Source organism: Nicotiana tomentosiformis, chromosome 5 (assembly GCF_000390325.3).
Source record: "Nicotiana tomentosiformis chromosome 5, ASM39032v3, whole genome shotgun sequence".
NCBI classification, from domain to species: Eukaryota; Viridiplantae; Streptophyta; class Magnoliopsida; order Solanales; family Solanaceae; genus Nicotiana; species Nicotiana tomentosiformis.
In genome coordinates, this window is record NC_090816.1 from 116,913,928 (window position 1) to 116,936,045 (window position 22,118).

Here is a 22,118-nt window from a genome sequence, read left to right on the forward strand (position 1 = left end):
CTGGAACTCCAGTATATTATGCTGGAAATTCACATGTAAAAAATTCAAACTCCAGCATATTATGCTGGAATATTTTTTGGATTTTGAACAGTATTTTTGTTCAAATTTATCTTTACGTAAAAATTGGTTAAATTTGAATTATTTTTGAAATTATGGTTATTTTTCAATTAACACTTGTAAATCTGATTATTTTTGAATTTCGTCCACAATTCTCCTGTATCATTAAATGCAATCTATTTTGAGATTAAGCGAAAGTGGAATGAATAAGCACAAAAGAAAAAAAGTTTATGGGAAACAAAATTCAAACGGTAATTGGAGAAAATTTTATGCATTATCCGGAAATTATTTTTTACAAAGTTTTTAAAGTTTGGTCTTCACACGGTCTTCACCCGGTAAACTTTGAGCCCGTTTGGACATAATGTTTTTTTTTCAAAAAAGTTCCACCGGAAAATCAGGATTTGTTTGTAAAATTTTCAATTTTCGAAGATCCATTTTAAAAAATTTCGAAAAATTGAAAAACTTCAAAAAACTGTTTTTTAAAATTTTCACTTAAATCACTCTCAAAACTTCAAAAACAATCAAAACTAAATTTTATGTCCAAACACAACTCTAAATTTCAAATATAAAGTTGAACAAACTAGAAACTAATGTTTGAACTTTGAATAGTGATGAATTTGAATTTCTAAAGTCAGCAATTAGCAAAAGTTGTATAGAACTGAAATATGGAAAAAGAGAATTTATTTTGTGCCTCACACAATCGGCATTAATTCAATTTATACCTTCGGCGAGGAGATCGTGAATAATCACTTGCAAAAAAAAAAAAAATTCACCACTTTTTTGAATTTTACCATTCTTATGTCCAAACGCCTACTTTGTATTCCACATTTCCCCGGTAAAAGGAAAGCTGAAAATTTTACTCACCACCGGTTGAAAGACTGGTAACAGAATTGACAAGAGTCTCTGCCCGCAAAAGAAGCTCCACCGTCACGTACTCCGTTAATTCCTTCCCACTCCTACCCATCCAACTGAACTAATTCTCGCGTTTTAAATCCTTCCCTTCATTCCCTCCTCTCCCCCTATCCCGACACTTCTCTCTCTTTCTTTTTCTTTTGGCCTCCGTTTGGTACGTTTTTCCTTAACATTCATTTCATCTCTCCTTTTCCCCACCTTTAATTTCATCTCTCTCTCTAGAAATTTCATATGTGCGTACATTATAATAAGCTCAGATTTATTAAGCTAAAACTAATAATTCCATTTTTATTTTTCTCCTCGTGCATGTGGTGATTAATTTTCAGCCAGAGGCTGCTTCTTATCTTCATTGTCAAGCTTCGTAAGTTTCCTTAGTCGTTTCGGTCTTCACGAATTGTATAAACGTATGCGTTTTTGTGTATTTAGTTGATTGATAATATACGGAAATACTTTTGTGAATATATTATGGTGGAATTTGTGTTAATTAGTGTGTGTTTGTGTCAACGATTGTGTCCATGTGTGTGTTCATGAATATAGATGTATATGTACGTTAATTAATTTCGGAAACGAGAGCCTGTTTATGCGTCGTATTATGATTACGGATTTACGAAAAATATTATGCATATATTTGACTATCATGATCAAAGCTGATCTTCATTTTTATACTGGTTTAATTGTAAATTCAGTTGGTTAAGACTAGTAAATCAGTATATATACCTGAATATACATGTGTGTGTGTCCAATGCATATGCATAATGCATGATTGTGAATGTACGTACTATAACGTGTATGTATGTGTTTATTGATGAATTAACTGGATCTGTGTTCAATAATGACTGTGAATGTATGATAATATGTGTGTATGTATTTAATCATATATATGGATGTATAAGCGTTAATTTTCGTGAATTTTGATCGTGAATATTGATAAATATATGAGTGAATATGTATATATTTTGAACAGAAATTGAACGGAAGAGAGGGAGAAAGGAAAAGCGGAGCTGGAGGAGCTGGAAGGGAGCGGTGGTGTCGAAGCCTAAGCTACATTCAGTTAGCTAAGCTACCGACAACACTGACTTAGGAGAGAAAAAAAAATCAAAAGATGACGAATCCGGCGAGACCGGCGGAGGGAATGGATCCCCAAACACCGGTAGCGGGTGGAGCGGGGCCGTCGTCACTGACTCGGCGGCCGTCACGCAGCGCCGCCACCACTACCTTCTCTATGGAGGTGTTTGACAACGAGGTTGTTCCCTCTTCTCTCCAGTCCATTGCCCCAATCCTTCGCGTCGCTAGAGAGATCCAAAATGAACGCCCTCGTGTCGCCTATCTATGTATGTCTCTCTTCACCTGCTATATTACATTCAACCTATATACCACTCCTATCAAATACACGAATCTCTGCAATTAATTTCTCTATTTTTTTCTGTTGTTATAGGTCGGTTCTATGCGTTTGAGAAGGCGCATAGATTAGACCCCACCTCAAGTGGACGTGGTGTTCGGCAGTTCAAAACCAATCTCTTCCAACGTTTAGAGCGTGTACGTATGATTCCATTTATTTATTTTAAGAGTTTAACTAGTATTGAATTTTAAAAAAATTATTTCTTTACATACGTGTATATAAGATAAACTCTTATTTTAATACCCTCTTTATTGTTTTTTTTCTTACTTGAGGGAGAAAATCAAGTGGTTATACATTGGAAAATGTTACTTTCTCTGTTATATAGGGGCAAAGAGAGGCATTTTACCGGTTCGGTTCTGTTGTTTAACAAGTTCCTCAGTTTAATGGGGGGATAATATATACAGGCAGCTATTTTTTTATGGAAATTTTCAGAATGTAAAGACGGGTTCATGCAAAGTCGTCTCCAAATGCTTGGACAATGTGCATAAATTTTCATATTGTACTCTGGGTATTTTAATTTTTAGGGGGTTATAAGGATTAATTACCGGTAGGGCATTGTTGCGTCAATTGTCTAGGTCCTCAATATTCCCAGCAAATTCCTTTTGTTTCCAATTGTTAAGTATAGGGTTTAGCTAAAGGAATTTCTTTCATTCAGGACAATGCGTCGAGTCTTGCTTCTCGGGTGAAAAAGACTGATGCACGGGAGATTGAGAGCTTTTACAAGCAATACTATGAGCAATATGTCGTGTCTCTTAACAAGGGAGAACAAGCAGACAGGTAACTGTAACTATCTTTGTTTCGTAAACATCCTTTTTATAGATTTGTTGCGAGGCCTGGCACTAATTTGTTTTGGTTTTATAATCTTTTGAAAACAGAGCTCAGCTTGGCAAAGCATATCAGACTGCTGGAGTGCTTTTTGAAGTTCTTTGTGCTGTTAATAAGTCTGAAAAAGTTGAAGAAGTTGCTCCTGAGGTCAGTACTAATATTAAAAAAATTATTTGTGCAATTATGAAGGTTCCACTTAAATGTTCACAACTTTTCTGGCATTCACTGGAGGATTCTATGCAAGAGCTGAATGACATGAATTATTGAACAGATCATTGCCGCAGCAAATGATGTTCAGGCCAAAAAGGAAATATATGCCCCCTATAATATTCTTCCCCTGGATTCAGCTGGAGCGTCCCAGTCCATTATGCAACTTGAAGAGGTACTACAGAAACACATACAGACAGAAAAAATAGGCACATATAGTTTGGAATAGTATGTAAAGATTCTTAGCTTTCTCTTTAAAACTCCTCACCAGGTTAAAGCGGCAGTTTCTGCTCTCTCGAATACACGTGGCTTGAATTGGCCAGCTTCATTTGAACAACAAAGGCAAAAAGCAGGGGAACTGGATGTTCTAGATTGGCTAAGGGCCATGTTCGGGTTTCAGGTAATAGTTTCTAATTCGAAGAATAAGATTAGAATTGCTTGAAATTCTACTCAGGTCTTTGGTCAGAATGAAAAATTGTTAACACGTTTGTGTTGTCTGCAGAGGGATAACGTAAGAAACCAGCGGGAGAATTTGATTTTGCTTCTTGCAAATATTCATATAAGGCTAATTCCCAAGGCTGAGCCACTTAACAAGGCATGTATCACATATAGCTAAATAATGGTGTTTTCTGTTCACCATTATATTCAATATCTTGAATCGGTGCTCTTAAGATTTCTTATTCATTTTACCTTGGATATAAACTAGACCTTTTAGTCTAGCTCTTAAGCACGTGCTTCGTATTAGTTAATCTTCTTATCAGTCTCGTCTGATTGATTAGTATAAACTCTAGAGTAAATGCATTTCTTTATCTGTCTGGATTTGTTATAGCAATAAAGGTATACAAGAAAGTAACAAAATCATAATCTATTCTTATAAACTATTGTTTCCTATGTAGCTTGACGATCGAGCTGTGGACGCACTAATGAACAAGTTGTTCAAAAACTACAAAACATGGTGTAAATACTTGGGAAAAAAACACAGTTTACGGTAAGATATTGGAAATACATATACTTTCTTTCAAGTGGACTCTCTCATATGCTTATGCTGTTTTAGGATTTTAGAAGTGTATAAACCATAAATAATGAGTACCATTTCATGCAACAAATCTGATTTCTTTTAGGCTTCCTCAAGCCCCACAAGAAGCGCAACAGAGAAAAATACTTTACATGGGCCTTTACCTTCTAATCTGGGGTGAAGCAGCTAATATTCGCTTTATGCCGGAGTGTCTATGTTACATCTTCCATAATGTGAGTGGTTCATTAATCTCCTTTTATACCACCACTTTGAGTCTATAGATGTCAAAATACACTATACACCTACAGTCACACACATCTGCAGTGGAAGCTTTCCTTAAATGCGAAAATAACTTCTGAAAATTATTGATTTAGATGGCATACGAACTCCATGGCCTCTTAGCTGGAAATGTCAGCATTGTCACTGGAGAAAATATCAAGCCTTCTTACGGTGGAGATGATGAATCTTTTCTACGAAAGGTCATTACTCCCATTTATCGAGTGATTGATAAGGTAATGTGTCTCAAATATCTGCATTTTCTTACACTTCAAGTTTCCTTTTCAAGATGATCTAACGACGATTTTCCCTTCCAGGAAGCCAAGAAAAGCAAAAATGGAAAAGCACCATACTCAACTTGGTGCAATTATGATGACCTCAATGAATTTTTCTGGTACTTGAAGTTTAATTAGAACAATAAATTCTACTGTGATAATGGGAGTAACAAAATGACAAATGGTTTCTTATGTAAGCATTGGATTTGATATACGTTGTTCAGGTCGCAAGATTGCTTTTCTTTAGGTTGGCCTATGCGTGATGACGGTGATTTCTTCAAATCAACACGTGACACCACACAAGTATGCCTTGTACTTTCATCAGAAGTTTCCTCTTCTATCCGCAGAAGAGTTGTTTACCTAATGACTGCTACTACAGGGAAAAGGAGCTTCTGCTAAAAAGCCTGGAAAAATGGGAAAGTCCTATTTTGTTGAGACCCGATCATTTTGGCATATCTTCCGAAGCTTTGACCGTTTTTGGACCTTCTTTGTCCTGGCTTTGCAGGTGGAAAATTCAAACTGTTAAGATTATTAAATACTGTTTCTTTTCTTCTTACTATATACTTACTTGTTCCATTTTTGGGACATTTTGGTAATGTACTCTTGCAGGCCATGGTCATATTTGCGTGGAGTGATATCTCTGTGTTGGATATATTTCGGAAGGATTCTTTATACAACTTGTCCAGTATTTTCATCACAGCAGCGTTTCTTCGCTTTCTCCAAAGTATGTAATTAATTATGAATTTCTTTGAAATAGCATTTTTATCTTGTGTAATTTTCTGCTCTTATTATTTCCAATTTTACATGTTAATTTGTAGCGGTTTAGTAGAAAAATAACCATCCCTTGTGTTTTATGCTAGGCATCCTGGACCTTGTTCTGAACTTTCCGGGCTATCATAGATGGAAGTTCACAGATGTACTGAGGAATGTTCTGAAGATAATCGTCAGCCTTGCATGGTCTGTCATCCTACCACTGTTTTATGTCCAAGAAAGCAACTCAGAGCTATTTACGAAGATTCGAAATTCCCTGACATTTCTGGACAAGATGAAGGGCATTCCTCCTTTGTACCTAATGGCTGTGGCTGTATACCTACTACCCAATTTACTCACTGCAGTTTTGTTTATATTCCCAATGCTCCGTCGATGGATTGAGAACTCGGATTGGCTTGTTGTAAGGTTTCTACTGTGGTGGTCACAGGTAATAACAAAAAACCTTCTGACCAATAAAAGTGCATATTTAATTTCTTAAGAACAGTTTATTCTCCTCTGTAGTCAGTCACGAAAGCTTACGTGCTATCTGCAGTTAATCAATCTTTTGAGCTGAAACCAAATTCTTTACTAATACTATCTATTCTTCTGCTTCTTCTTTCACCACGTCTGAACATTATTGTATTTTCCTTTAGTTAACCACCAATATCACTTTTTGGTCTGAGTCCCTATACGAAGCGTGAAGATCTTCTACAGATGAAATAATAGACAGTGTTTTACCAGAATTTTAAATTGAAATACTGCCGGCTCCCATGCCTTTTCAAAATGATGGCTGAAAGAACTTAAATCCTGGGGAAAAGGGAAAAAATTTAGATATCAATGGTGCAACTTGAATGAATCTATGTGAAACTTAATATGTTTCAAATTTTAGTTGAATTTGTTTGATGTGAATTTCCTTGCACTCTGATCATATGGTTTAGCGTTTGCAAAAATAGGATATATCTATTTCCATAAGACACAATAGCTCATACATTCTGTCCGCTCATCTCACTACTTTGTAGTTTGTATGTATATGTCAATATTTTATTTTCTAAAGCTAACATTATTTAACTGTCTTCCTTCTTGTTTTTCTGCAGCCAAGAATTTATGTTGGGAGGGGAATGCATGAAAGTCAATTTGCACTAATAAAGTATGCTAACAAGTCTTTTACTTCCATCTTCCTCTGATTTATGTTTACACTTGCTCTATTGTTGCTTCACTTCTTGCATCAGGTATACTCTTTTCTGGGTGCTACTTCTTTGTGCAAAATTTGCCTTCAGCTATTTTATTCAGGTAATTGGATGCCTATTCAGTTGCTCTTATTTGGAATAGGACTGGTAGATGTGTTTGCCTTCTAATTGTGGTATATATGTGACTCCAGATAAAACCTCTTATAAAACCCACGAAAATGATAATGGACATCAATCGCGTTCAGTATGCTTGGCATGAGTTCTTCCCTGATGGTATATATTCCAAAATTCACTTCCTTTTTTTCACATTCAGTATCTTCAAATTGATGCTTATGAATATATCCTATCCGTACAGCTAGGAGCAACTATGGGGCTGTGCTTTCCCTGTGGGCACCAGTTATCTTGGTATGTCTTGCTTTTGTTTTCATTTTTACATGTTTCATGTTTATTTCTTACTAGTAAATATTGTATCCAAATTTATACAGGTTTACTTTATGGATGCTCAAATTTGGTATGCTATTTTCTCAACTTTGTGTGGTGGTGTTATAGGGGCCTTTGATCGTCTTGGTGAGGTAATGACTTTCAGAATGTATCTTGATTGACATTTATTTTTCTGTCTATTTTGTATGGTTAATGTCTGGTCACTTTCAATGGATCTTAGTGGAATTTAGTTTAGAGATAACTTGATTATTGCTGCTCATTAATCATTATGATATCTGGGGTAGAGCACTGCATAGTGGTGATGGTCCTTGGCAAATATTAGAAGTTGGAAACCTATGTGTGCTGCAGAAATTCAATCTCCTTATTGCAATCCAACATCAGGTTTGGGGTAACAGAAGTGAGCATTGTTGAAACTGGGACAACCTTAGATTATTTGTTAACCTATTTATTCAATGTGCTTCTTTTCATTCGGGAAATATTCCAAGATTAAGAAGGTTGTTATAGAGCATTCGGATGAGTGATCATCAGTAGATTGCAGAAGGCATATCTGAAGTGTATCTTCTTTTATGTACAGCAACGAGATTTAGGCCAAACTTAAATGTTTGTGGACAGTGATAAAGGCTGTATTGACAAAAAAAGATGAAGGCTGGTTAGGAAGTCAGTGGACTGCATTGCTATAATGATTGTTGCAACTAATTATCCATCTATAATAAAAATAAATTGAAAGTAGTAGTTCCTTTTCTGGTTGAAAAACTGTGGTTATATCTCTCAAATTGTCACTACTGGGTTCTGCTGCATCAAATATCAGGGGTGGGTTGAGTTATTTTAGGCCTGAAGCAACTTTTATGCTTTCCTGAAAAGCTAGACTTTCATCGTATAAAATTGTCATTTTTACTTTGTTGAGGTTGCTGATCTTTATTAATATATGGTTCTGCTCTTGTTGTTGCTTTTCCTTTACACAGATACGAACTCTAGACATGTTAAGGTCAAGATTTCAGTCTCTGCCTGGTGCATTCAACTCTTACTTGGTGCCTTCTGACAAAACTGACAAAAAGGGATTTTCCCTCTCCAAGAGTTTTAATGAGGTTTCTCTTTCCTCACCTTTAACGTGTGTTATGCTTTTAATTCTTCTTCCATGAAGATTAATAGATTGCCCAAAGACTTGGAAAATATGAAAGTCTTATTAAACACATTCTTTTTGGATGTCTAGGTTTCACCCAGTAAGAGAAGTGAAGCTGCAAAATTCGCTCAGCTATGGAATGAATTTATATGCAGTTTCCGTGAAGAAGATCTTATAAGTGATAGGAAAAGTCCCTTAACTCATCTTTTCGTTTTCTAGTTGGTTGTTCTTCTTACATTGAGAATTGAATTGTGTGCACATTATTTCAGGGAGATGGACCTATTACTTGTTCCTTATTCCTCGGACCCCAGTCTGAAAGTTATTCAATGGCCACCCTTTTTGCTTGCTAGCAAGGTAAAGACTGTCGGCTGGTGCACCTCTGTTTAAATTTCTTCTACATGGATTGACTGTATTCCTTTGCAGATCCCAATTGCATTGGACATGGCTTCACAATTTCGTTCTAGAGATGCTGACCTTTGGAAGCGCATATGTGCGGATGAATACATGAAGTGTGCTGTCATTGAATGTTATGAATCTTTTAAACTTGTTCTTAATGCCCTGGTTGTTGGAGAAACTGAGAAAAGGTTGCTTTTTCAGCTGATTCATAGATCTGAGAATCATTATTTTAGCTTTGTCATCATTCAACTTCACGACAGCATGCATCTTAGTTCAAGTATATTCCTGAATATCCATCAGGATCATTTGGAATTGTTTCTTTCCTCTCTCCTAACTCCTTCTTTTGTTCATTAAGCCAAACAACACTTTCTCTAGCTGTAGTATGTCGTAATGCTTGGTTTTCAGATACAGTGATAGCACTGTTGTATTAAAAGCTCGCTAGGTACTTTTGTTTCATAACACTAGTCCCTTTTCTTTTACATTTATCGCTTCATTTAGGTCCTAATGTGAGTTCTAATTCTTCTGTCATTTATTGAATTTTTCTTTTTATCCTGTAAACTGTCCGGTTTAACTTGTGTTTTATGTCTTTGAAAGATCAGTTGCATTCTCTCCAACTAAATTTTCTTCCATTCAACTTTTTTTATCTGACCATTGTTTTGTTACCTCTGTGAATGCTCATATCTGCGACATTATATAATGTGGTGATGCAACATATCTAAATGTACTTTGCAACCTTCATGCATTATTTCTGCTATTTTCTGTGATCCTTCCAATTTTTGCATCAATTGACACTTAATACTTCTTCATTAGATGCATATCTTCTTAATCTGTCTAATTTGTGTGTCTAGGATCATAGGAATCATCATAAAAGAAGTTGAAAACAGCATTTCAAAGAGCACATTCCTTGCGAATTTCAGAACAGGTCCTTTGCAAAACCTTTGCAAGAAATTTGTTGACCTACTTGAGATACTGGTAAGTAATTCGCTGACTGGTGTCTCTGTAGCAGTGGAACTTCATATGCTAGATATTTCACTTTCTTTCTTGTTGCAGAGAGATGGAGATCCATCTAAAAGGAACAACGTTGTCATAGCGCTGCAGGATATGTTAGAAATAGTGACCCGAGACATGATGGTGAATGAAATCGGGTTGGTGAATTCTGCTCATTTTAGGATGAATATTTTTGATAAATAGATGCATATCAATAGTGTTATTTAAGATACTCAATTTGATATTTTTTTAATGGTCTGTAAATTATTTCAGGGAACTAGTAGAACTTGGTCATAATGGAAGGGATTCAGGGAAACAACTCTTTGCTAATACTGACTCGAGAACAGCTATTGCATTCCCTCCTCCAGTGACAGCACAGTGGGAAGAACAGGTCTTTTGATATGTGTATGATCAGATGAATTGTCTTCAATTAATGGATACATGGAAACAGAAACATCATCTTGATTTATTTCTCAGATTCGGCGTCTTTATCTTCTCTTAACTGTAAGAGAATCAGCAGTTGAAGTTCCAACAAACCTTGAGGCACGCAGAAGGGTTCACTTTTTCACAAATTCATTGTTCATGGAAATGCCACGTGCACCTCGAGTGCGCAAAATGCTTTCATTCAGGTGGTGCTCATAATCCACGAAGGCATACATCCTTATGTTTATAGATCGATTGTCCGATAATTTTGAGGTTCTCCTTTGAGAATTTGACTATCCTATGACATGCATTTAATATTTGGAGTGAGCATAAGGTTTCTATTCAGTCTACATTCAATGATATGAAGTTAGCAAGCAACATTGCATTATTATAGTCATGAAAATACGCTATTAATATGTGGATAGTGGAAAAAATACCAACGGATTTGTTGATGATTAATATTCAAAAGATTAAAAATATCTCATTTGTCAAATGTGGAAGCGCATCGATCCATTGTACTATCATCCAAAATTCAGAAGTTCAATTATATGCTTTAATGTGCAGTGTCATGACGCCATACTACAGTGAGGAAACTGTCTACTCAAAGGGTGATCTTGAGATGGAAAATGAAGACGGTGTATCAATCATTTACTACCTCCAAAAGATTTATCCAGGTTTCATTCTATTATCAACTACTTGAAGACGAACTTTCTTTCAATATGATGTTCCTCTTCCTACTTCATTGGTATATTTTCTTGTCTATTTGACATCGCTTTATTTCCTTCTAGATGAATGGAATAACTTCATGGAACGTCTTGGGTGTAAAAAGGAATCAGAGGTCTGGGAAAATGATGAAAACATCTTGCAGCTACGTCATTGGGCCTCCTTAAGGGGACAGACACTTTGCAGAACAGGCACCTTCAAAGACTTTTTCTTATCACATACTTTTTGACTTAACAGTTTCCTATTGATTGTTTATCGTTACTGTATATTCTATCCAGTTAGAGGAATGATGTACTACAGGAGAGCTTTGAAGCTTCAAGCATTTCTCGACATGGCTTCAGAAGGAGGTAAACCATAATATTCTTAAAGCCACTTTCCTGTAAAGAGATTTTATCTTTGGGCTAAGAACCTCGACTGTTCTTGTTAATAAAAGAAATAATGAGCTAGATTTGCAAAAATCTCTTTAGTAAGAAATAGTTGTTATCTGCTCTAAATATTTTCCTTTCCAAATGATATGTGCTCGATATAATTGGTAGTTTCAGGCGAGCTATGTTCTACAAGTAGCCATTTGAATCAACAGTAGGACCCGCGAAAATCACCCCTACATGTATACCACAACAACAACAACAACCCAGTATAATCCCACTAGTGGGGTCTCGGGAGGGTAGTGTGTATGCAGACCTTACCCCTACCTGGGGTAGAGAGGCTGTTTCCGATAGACCCTCGGTTCCCTCCCTCCGAGAACTCCCCACCTTGCTCTTGGGGTGACTCGAACTCACAACCTCTTGGTTGGAAGTGGAGGGTGCTCACCCTACATGTATATACCTTCTAATACATGTGTGGTCTCAGAGCTCGGAGTTCTTAAGGATTTAAGGTTCCTTTGAGGTGGAAAAGCTCTGTATACTTTTCATGCAAACACTAATAAATTCCCTGTTCTGTACTAGTCTTACATGTCAAGTATCCCTTAATTTTTCATAATCAGAATTTCTTCTGGCTGCTCGTTCTGTTACATGGTAACAGGAGCTATAAATGAAGGAATGCAAAAGAACTTTTTCATTCTAAGACTCTCACTCTGTTATATCTAAGATTGTAGCGAGTGCTTATATGATGCAACAAGAAGAGAAAATATACTGTTGAATAGCTAACAGTTTTTTATGCTTAGTCTGTTTTACCAATACTTTGCCTAGGTGCTTGAAATAGGGCACCAAGTTCTAAATTTCTTTCTGGAAACTCACTGCATTTTGACTATTTATTTGCAGAGATTCTTGAAGGATACAAAGCTGTTACAGTACCATCTGAGGAGGATAAGAAAAGTCAAAGATCATTGTATGCTCAATTAGAAGCTGTAGCTGACATGAAATTCACTTATGTCGCTACCTGCCAGAATTATGGAAATCAGAAGCGAAATGGAGACCGGCGTGCAACTGATATTCTGAACTTGATGGTCAAGTAAGTTTTTATTCTTCCAAATAAACAAGAAAAACTACAAAGAGTTGAATTCACCTATACTCAACTGTATTTACTGTTGAAAACTGCTTTCTCCTTTACCTTTGCAGTAACCCCTCTCTCCGTGTAGCATATATTGATGAAGTCGAAGAACGGGAAGGTGGAAAAGCTCAGAAAGTTTACTATTCAGTGTTGGTGAAAGCAGTTGATAATCTCGATCAGGTTATCATTGTTTTTTATCTTAAATATTGATTGTAATTTATTCTGTGCACTACAAGGCCTGATTTCTTCTATTATCTCTGTTTGAAGGAAATATACCGTATAAAGTTGCCTGGTGCAGCAAAGATAGGAGAAGGAAAGCCTGAAAATCAGAATCATGCAATTATCTTCTCTCGTGGGGAAGCTCTTCAAACAATTGACATGAATCAGGTGAAGTTAGACTGAGTTGAAATACTTGCTGGTAAGTAATCAGAAAATAGTCGCTTAATGCTTTCTCTTGCAGGACAATTACTTGGAGGAAGCTTTAAAGATGCGTAACCTTCTTGAGGAGTTTAATGAAGATCACGGAGTGCGTCCACCTACAATATTGGGTGTTCGTGAGCATATCTTCACTGGAAGGTTGCATAATAATTTCTTATAGAGCCTGCTTAGTTTCTTTAAATCCAGGTTTTGACATGTCTAATAAGGCATCGCATCTTCCAAATTGCAGTGTTTCTTCTTTGGCTTGGTTTATGTCTAATCAAGAGACAAGTTTTGTCACCATTGGTCAGAGAGTTCTCGCAAGGCCCTTGAAGTATGTTCTTCGATTCCTTGATGAATTAAATTACTCAACAGACAGTCCTATATTTCCATATCAATGCATCAACTTTTGGCAAAAACATTTGCTGTAGTGCTGTTCAACTTTTATTCTTCTTTTGCTGAAGACTGCCATTATGTCACGACTTGAATAACTAAAGCTATGTGTCGTTGGGTGAAAAGAGGAGGAGTTGGACGATTAGATGTAAAGGTGTAGGGATATAGATCATTTCCCTTATTTGGCAGAGAAGTAAATAAATATGTCAAATAAAAATGGACGAATTGGATAACTCTCCAGGTCAGCTTTCTCAATCTATCCAAACTGGACAGAAAGAGGGAGTATATCTGTTTTACTTCTTTTCTAATTGTAACAAACAACTGGAAGTAATTCACCAATATCTAAGGGCAAGGAAACCAGTTAGTTTCTCATTATTTTCCCCTTCCCTTAACCTTCTAAGAACTAAACATATTGTAAGTAGCTTTTTCTCTTTCTCCAAATGGAGAGGAAGAAACTTAGTATACTGGATTGTTTATGTGAAGTAGAGCAAGATCCTTTCCTGGACAAATGCACAGTTTTCTTCTGTTAGAAACTAAATCAGGAGCAGTGGGGATTTTCTTTCGCTGGTTTGCTTGCGGTTAAGAGTTCACTTGGTTTATATCCAAATAATTTACATTTATGCTATTTTCTGACTTCTGACAAGGCCATGAGATTTTTATATTCTACTTTGATGATTTTAGGGTCCGCTTCCACTATGGACATCCAGATGTATTTGACAGAATTTTCCACATCACTCGCGGTGGCATTAGCAAAGCTTCAAGGGGTATCAATCTTAGTGAGGACATATTTGCAGGTAATTTTCAGAAATATGTTTATTGATGCATAAAAAGATCACCTTATTGTCTCACAAAGTTTGGCTCTGTAGGCTTCAACTCAACATTGCGACGTGGAAATGTTACTCACCATGAATACATTCAAGTTGGAAAGGGACGAGATGTTGGTCTTAACCAAATCTCTCTCTTTGAGGCAAAAGTGGCATGTGGTAATGGAGAGCAGACCCTTAGCCGTGATCTGTACAGATTAGGGCATCGCTTTGACTTTTTCCGTATGCTGTCCTGTTATTTCACAACTACTGGATTTTATATCAGCTCAATGGTAAGTCCTGTAACATTTGATGTCATTAATCTACAAAGTTTTATCTCAGCTGGTATGGGCTACATGACTTCAAAATCATAATACATTGCAATTACTTCCATTTTGAAGCATGTGCGGCAATCACTTTTGTTTCCGCGAGATGATGTAAAGGAAGATATACTTATGATATCATTTTGTTTATTCCTTGCAGCTGGTAGTCCTCACAGTTTATGCATTTTTATATGGTAAACTCTACCTTGCATTGAGTGGACTGGAACAGTCCATTGTCAAAGTTGCAAGATCCAAGGGTGATGATGCTCTCAAAGCTGCAATGGCCTCACAATCTGTTGTTCAACTTGGTTTATTAATGGCCCTGCCAATGGTTATGGAGATTGGGCTGGAAAGAGGCTTCAGAACTGCTGCAGGTGATATCATCATCATGAACCTGCAGTTGGCTGCTGTCTTCTTTACATTCTCTCTTGGAACAAAGCTCCATTACTTTGGCCGCACAATTTTACATGGTGGAGCGAAATACAGAGCAACTGGGCGTGGTTTTGTCGTGAGACACGAAAAGTTTGCTGAGAACTACAGAATGTACTCAAGGAGCCATTTCACCAAAGCACTGGAAATTTTGATTTTGCTCGTAGCTTATCAAATTTATGGCACAGCTGTTACTGATTCTGTAGCTTTCTTGCTTCTCAGTGGCTCAATGTGGTTCCTTGTGGTTTCATGGCTGTTTGCTCCTTTCCTCTTTAATCCTTCAGGCTTTGAATGGCAAAAGATAGTGGATGATTGGGAGGATTGGGCCAAGTGGATCAGCAATCATGGAGGTATTGGTGTTCCGGCAACCAAGAGTTGGGAGTCTTGGTGGGATGAGGAACAAGAGCATCTGCAGTATTCTGGTTTGATTGGCCGCTTCTGTGAAATTCTTCTTGCTCTGCGCTTCTTACTTTTCCAATATGGAATTGTTTATGAGCTAAATGTGGCCAATAATGATAAGGGTATCATTGTAAGTACATCTCGAACTCTCTTGAGAATAGAACTCCCTTGAATTTTCAGCTTTCAATACAATATCTGGAGTGAATTGGCATCCCACCTATATGATAATCCTCATCTCGACGATTGCAGGTTTATGGTTTGTCGTGGTTGGTCATTGTGTTCGTCATGGTCGTCTTGAAGGTCAGCATTCAGACCTTTCTTGCATTGTAAACCATTCTTTAGAAAGACACTCTAAATTCTCGTCACATAAAGGTTGTCTTTCTGTAGCAAGTTCTGAAACTGTACTTTCACTCTGCAGATCGTGTCCATGGGTAGGAAGAAGTTCAGTGCTGATTTCCAGCTGATGTTCAGGCTTCTGAAATTGTTCCTGTTCATTGGCTTCATAGTCACACTTGTCGTGCTATTCAAATTCCTAAGTCTTACTGTTGGAGACATTTTTGCCAGCTTATTGGCCTTCTTGCCAACTGGATGGGCTCTTCTTCAGGTGACTATTTCTTATCTTCAATGTTATTCACTGAGAGGTTTTTGTCTCAGCGTTATTGCTACTAATAGCAGTGGAATTGAGGCTGTGTCAGTGAAAGGGATTCTTTACAATTTTGACAACTTCATCGCATTTAAAAAACACAATTACCTGCCTTTGATATATAGAACACTAAAGAAGAGTGTGTGTGTGTGTGTGTATCTGAAGTCTTATCGTGTGCCCTGCAGATAGCACAGGCATGTAGGCCAGTAGTGAAGGGCATAGGAATGTGGGGATCTGTGAAGGCTCTAGCCAGAGGATACGAGTACCTAATGGGGCTCGTGATCTTTGCACCTGTGGCTGTTCTAGCTTGGTTCCCATTTGTCTCCGAGTTCCAGACAAGGCTGCTTTTCAACCAGGCTTTCAGCAGAGGGCTTCAGATTCAACGTATTCTTGCTGGTGGGAAGAAGCACAAATGAGCTTAATTATCAATCACACACCAAACGTTCTGTATCTTTGGTAAAGCAGAAGTATGACTTCCACACCATTGTTCAAAATTCCACATCAAGCCTTCTGCTCCCTGGTCCAGGACACATTGTAGAGCATAAAAATTCTTAGCATATTATAGTTTCAGAATACTACAGCACAAGATGTGTACTCCTTTGTTATAAATGCAAATAATTGCTCATATATGCAATATATTTTTGGTTTATATTGAAGATAAATGAGAATTCAAGAGTTTTAAGTTCTATCTTTTGATGCTCTAAATAATTTCTGTGTATTCAGTCAGTTAGACAAATGTTACACTAAAAGTTGGTAATCTGAGAAACATGGTGCATGAGCAGTTGTAAGTTGTAACATGTCAAATTACACCGACTGTTCATTCGTCGGTGGATAATAACATATTGAAGGTGAAGGTAAGAAGTCCTAGTTTGGGTAGTTTGTTGGTTTGGTTGAGGTGTTTGATAATTGAAAGTGAAGATATCCTAAATGTCAATAATGGTCGTGGTCTTAGTTTAGGAAAACGACTAAAAATAGTTTATGTTAAAATTTTAAGTTTCTCATTTATAATCGCATAAAAAAATAATAATATGAACTTAAAGATGAAGTTTTTGTGGTCAGTTAATACGCTCCTCAAGTGGGATTGGGCGAGGAGGTCAAAAGATGTTTCTGGGATGAGTTGGACGAGGTTGTACGTGGTATCCCGCTTAACGAGAAGTTGTTTATAGGAGGGGACTTCAATGGCCACATCAGGTTGACTTCCGAGTGTTATGATGGTGTGCATGGCGGCTTCGGTTTTGGGGTTAGAAACGGAGGTGATACTTCGTTATTGGATTTTGCAAAGACTTTTGATTTGGTGATAGCTAACTCGGTTTTTTGGAAGGAGGAGTACTTGGTGACATTTCAGAGCACGGTGGCCAAGACCCAAATTGACTACCTACTCCTTCGGAAGTGCGATAGAGGTCTTTGCACGGATTGCAAGGTTATTCCAAACGGGAATCTCTCGACCCAACATAAACTCTTGGTGATGGATTTGGAGATCAGGAGGAAGAGGAAGAAGAGGGTTGTGTTCGGTCTACCCAAGATTAAGTGGGGAGCCTTGACTAAGGACAAAGCTTGAGAGATAGGGGAGAAGCCGGAGACTATGGGGTATGGAGGAGTATTGGGGACGTAAATGGTATGTGGACCTTGGTAGCGAACTGTATTAGGGAAGCTGCTAGAGTGGTGCTAGGGGTCTCGAAAGGTTATTTTGGAGGTCACAAGGGAGATTGGTGGAGGAATGGAGAGGTCCAAGGAAAGGTAAAAGCCAAGAAAACGGCATACTTGAAGCTGGTGGAGAGTAAGGACGAAGAGGAGAAGAGTACGAATAGGGAGTGGTACAAGAGGGCCAAGAAAGAGACGAAGTTAGCTGTCACGGCGGCTAAAACGACAACATTTGGACGTTTGTACGAAGAACTTAGTGACAAGAGTGGAGACAAGAAGCTATACAAGCTAGCCAAGGTGAGAGAAATGAAGGCCCGTAATCTGGATCAGGTGAAGTGCATCAAAGATGAGGATGACAAATTATTAATGGATGAGGCACATATTAGACGTAGATGGCAGACATACTTCCATAAACTTCTAAATAAATAAAGGGATATAGGTATTGTGTTGGATGATTTGGAGCACTCCGAGAGTCATCGTGACTTTGGTTTTTGTAGGCGGACTAAAATGGGGGAGGTCGAGGGGGCTATGCATAAGATGTGCAGGGAAAAAGCAACTGGGCCAGATAAGATTCCGATAGAATTTTGGAAAAGCGTGGATAGAGCTGGCTTGGAATGGATCACTGGATTATTTAACATCATCGTTAGGACAAAGAAAATGCCTGGAATGGATGTGGAATACGATGATTCCGATATATAAGAATAAGGGAAATATCCAAAATTTTAACAATTATAGGGGTATCAAGCTGCTGAGCCACACTATGAAAGTTTGGGAAAGAGTGGTGGAAACGAGGGTGAGGAAGAGCGTGTCTATTTCTGAAAATCAATTCGGATTTATACCGGTACGTTCGACTACGGAAGCAATTCACCTTGTAAGGAGGTTGGTAGAGCAGTATAGGGAGAGGAAGAATGATTTAGATATGGTATTCATTGATCTAGAGAAAGCATATGACAAAGTTCCGAGTTCTATGGAGGTGTTTGGAGGCTAGGGATGTTCTGGTGGCTTACACTAGGGTGATTAAGGACATGTATGATGGAGCTAAAACACGAGTGAAGACCGTGGGGGAGAGGAATTTGGACCACTTTTCAATTGTGATAAGGTTGCATCAGGGGTCGGCTCTTAGCCTATTCTTATTTGCCTTGGCGTTGGACACGCTGACGCGCCACATTCAAGAGGAGGTGCCATGGTGTATGTTATTTACAGATGATATTATTCTGATTGACGAGACACGAGGCGGTGTTGGTAGTAAAAATAGGGGCCTGCGCACCGATTATAGCATGATGGTGGTGAAAATACTGTAATACTGTATATATATATAGACCCTCTGCTCTCTTGACTGGAAGAAGACAATACTCAATTGAATATAAAATCCTGATAAGGAAGAATACTATAACTTATGAGAATAGGATAATGTATATAAATTCGAGAGTGTGAACTTCTCTTTATGCCTCGTTATCAAACATATGTAGTTACGAGATCATGCCAAAATGAAGGAAGGGCTTAGCCTTAACATACCTTATCACAATCTTTTTAATCACCAAGTTGAACTCACCTCTTCGCAACCTTAATCTACAATAACGATAATAATACTATCATTAAGTTACGAAAGGTACAACTATCGCACAATGAACGACAAGCTTATTTTGTATTAAAACGGGCAGCATCTCCCCTATAATTTTTAATTCCTCCAAATTTAAGATAACACCAACAACACAAGAACGCAACAATAACAACATATATACATTATTTTCCAACTTTATATACACCACAAAATACTATAAAATAGCCCAATACACCCCAATCTCTTCATACACAAAATGACTACCGTAGTAGTGTCAAACAACCCGAAAATATTACGACGAACGACCAGCCCACCATCCTGCATTTATGTGGTATTTCTCCACACACTTTCTCCTCCAACACTCTACAAAATAGTAGTAAAACACGCAGCCCAACAGCAACACAAAACAGCACAAAATATTCCGCTACAAGTGAATAACTCGAACTCACGGCTTTCGATCACCGTCTCGTGAGTTTATTCAAATATAGAATGACTTACCATGCATTTACAACAGAACAAAATGGATGAAAGAGAGCAATAAACTTACCTTATTTGTTGGATAACTCAACTCATATCTTGGTTCTTCAAACTCTAGGTTTTACCTCCAATTAGAACTTGAAAGGGAGAGAAAACCAATTAGGGTTTGTGGGCAATTGTTGGGAGAATTTTTTCAGAGTTTATATCTGGTTATTATACCCTATTATCAGTCTAATATGTGAAGGAAATAGGCCTTTAAAAGGCCTATTTGGACGACCCGAACTGGACAATATTTGGACTCTCATTTAAGCAAGTAGGTGACACACCTACTTGTCACCTAGTAGTCTGCGCAGTCTCGCATAAACGCTCATATCTCTCTACTTCGATATCGTATTGATAAACGGTTTAATGCATTACAAAATAGACACATAGATATTCAATTTGATTGGTGGAACACCCCATAAATCTAAGTATATTGAGAGAAAATTGCAGTTACATTTGACCCAAAGTTTCAGTAAAACTTATGAGCATAACTTGTGATGACTTTCATCGACTTTTGTTCCACAACTCGCTTGACTTCAAAACATAACATACGACTATCATACGACTAACGTAACTCATAACATAACCTCCTTATCATGTTAAGAACCCCAGTCTCACCCCAAAAGTATATGTTATAACATTCCCAACTTGTCGACTTTCGACGAAATATTATTTTCTTCAATTCCTTTAGCTTCTGAACCTTCCAACCCTCTTTGTACTTGTTGTTCATGATCTTAAATATTTGTAACCTCCGAGGTAACATGATTATCTTACTTTATATATTTTCAAAGATGATCTCATTTTTGGTCCTATATTAGTTTGCTCACGACACACTTTTACGTAAGAAAATATAGGGTGTAACACAAAGAGACATTCAGTTGATCAAGATAAACAATTACATATTTTGTGGACGAATTGGTACGCTTTCATTTTATTTTATTGTAAGTTGGAAGGGGTGTGATTCCCCTACTATATTATGAATTTTCAAGTATTCGTGATTCGTGATTCTCTTATATTTGAATGCAAAAGGGGTTGAATGTGTGATTCCCTTATTGAATAATGAATTCTAAAGGGGTGTGATTCCCCTTTTCGTGAATTCTTTGTTATTAAGATTGATTTAAATTTATAAAATGGATATGGTATAAGATTGAATAAATGCGAGTATTTGATTTTGTAGGAATAATTTTTCCGAACATCAAAATGGATAGATACCTGATCAAGTTAAACAATGGCCAACCAAGTTCTAGTTCAACCATCTGCTAATTCACATATAGTTGCAGAAGTTCAAAGAGAAGCAATTTCTTCCCCTCCTTCAAATGTTAATAGTGTTCTTAGGTTGGGATCTCTTGAAACAGATCATAATGAAGCTCATAAAGAATGATCTACGTAATAGCATTTAGTTTGCAATATAGAGCATAAGGTATTTGCAATTGTAAGTAATGATGCTATTATGGATCGCTTTCAAAATATGAAAGCTCGTCGAGTACAAATGTAAATTGATGATGTATTTTTGAGATAATGGAATTGGATAAATTTTGCTAGCCAAGTTATTGTTTTTGTAAAATTTTATATCATGAAACTGAATGTTTATCTTTAAAGCATATTTGTCTTTGAAGTAATGGTGTACCCATCTTCTCGAATTCCTGGATTCACCTTGACAAGGCTACTTTTCAACCAGTCCTTCAACAGAGGGTTTCAGATTCAACGCATTCTTGCAGGTGGGAAGAAAGCACAACTGAGTTTAGTTATAATCACACAACAAACGTACTGTACCTTTGGCAAAGCTGAAGCATGACTTCTACAGACTACAGCAGTGCTCAAAATTCCACATCCAGTTGATGTGTATCTAGCAGAAGTAAAATTATGAATGTTTATTATGTCGAAGAACAAATAGGTTTTGCAGCAGTGACCCACAAAAAAGTTTTAGACAAGTGATTTGAATGAGACAGTTTTATACCTCGAATGTTTCGTGAAAAACGTTTCATTTAAACCACTTCATTGTTTAAAACTCTTTAACTTAAAATATTTAAGATAATGAGAATTCAAGAGTTTTAAGGTTGTACATAATTTGGTAAATACTAAATTACCGTATCGAAATCGAAAATTTTGGTATTCGGTATTCGATATTTTAGTATTCGGTATGATATTTGGTTTAAGTTTTTTTTAAAATTGGTATTAGGTATGGTATTAAGTATTTTAAAATGAAATATCGAAATATTGATACCGTACCGAAATATATATTATATTACACAATACATATTTTATTAATTATAACATAAGTATAAAAAATCTAAAATTTTACTTTCATTTATTCTCTAAGTTCATCAATTAACTCTAAACAAGCAACAAGATATTTCTCTAAGTTTTCTCTCTATATGTTGGTATATGCTGGTTTTGGACAAAATTTTTGTCAACAAACGTTTTTAGTTTTGTACTTTTGAGTACTTTAATTAAGAATATTACCGTCTATGACTCTATGCACCAGTTAGTATTCAAACCGAATAAACCG

General features: G+C 36.9%; 2 protein-coding genes across 2 annotated transcripts; both read left to right on the forward strand.

Annotated features, from left to right (window-relative positions):
* The first annotated feature begins 1,013 nt into the window (after positions 1 to 1,013).
* Positions 1,014 to 16,574, forward strand: LOC104112717 (callose synthase 5). The gene is made up of 44 exons (XM_070175246.1): positions 1,014 to 1,123; positions 1,296 to 1,330; positions 1,934 to 2,300; positions 2,405 to 2,505; positions 3,024 to 3,145; positions 3,244 to 3,340; positions 3,465 to 3,575; positions 3,672 to 3,800; positions 3,903 to 3,995; positions 4,297 to 4,388; positions 4,522 to 4,648; positions 4,790 to 4,927; positions 5,009 to 5,085; positions 5,191 to 5,269; positions 5,346 to 5,471; positions 5,576 to 5,690; positions 5,827 to 6,164; positions 6,811 to 6,863; positions 6,946 to 7,006; positions 7,095 to 7,176; positions 7,259 to 7,308; positions 7,389 to 7,475; positions 8,307 to 8,429; positions 8,555 to 8,647; positions 8,732 to 8,818; positions 8,888 to 9,048; positions 9,709 to 9,832; positions 9,911 to 10,005; positions 10,121 to 10,238; positions 10,325 to 10,476; positions 10,835 to 10,944; positions 11,059 to 11,184; positions 11,272 to 11,340; positions 12,253 to 12,442; positions 12,550 to 12,661; positions 12,749 to 12,868; positions 12,942 to 13,057; positions 13,149 to 13,232; positions 13,973 to 14,085; positions 14,158 to 14,387; positions 14,578 to 15,375; positions 15,495 to 15,545; positions 15,664 to 15,849; positions 16,074 to 16,574. The coding sequence occupies exons 3-44, from the start codon at positions 2,072 to 2,074 to the stop codon at positions 16,302 to 16,304; spliced, it is 5,796 nt and encodes a 1,931-aa protein (XP_070031347.1). The 5' UTR covers positions 1,014 to 1,123; positions 1,296 to 1,330; positions 1,934 to 2,071; the 3' UTR covers positions 16,305 to 16,574.
* A 931-nt stretch (positions 16,575 to 17,505) lies between these two features.
* On the forward strand, positions 17,506 to 17,958 carry LOC104112722 (uncharacterized). The gene has a single exon (XM_009622727.2). It carries the CDS (start codon positions 17,506 to 17,508, stop codon positions 17,956 to 17,958), a length of 453 nt encoding a protein of 150 aa, XP_009621022.2.
* Positions 17,959 to 22,118: the final 4,160 nt, after the last annotated feature.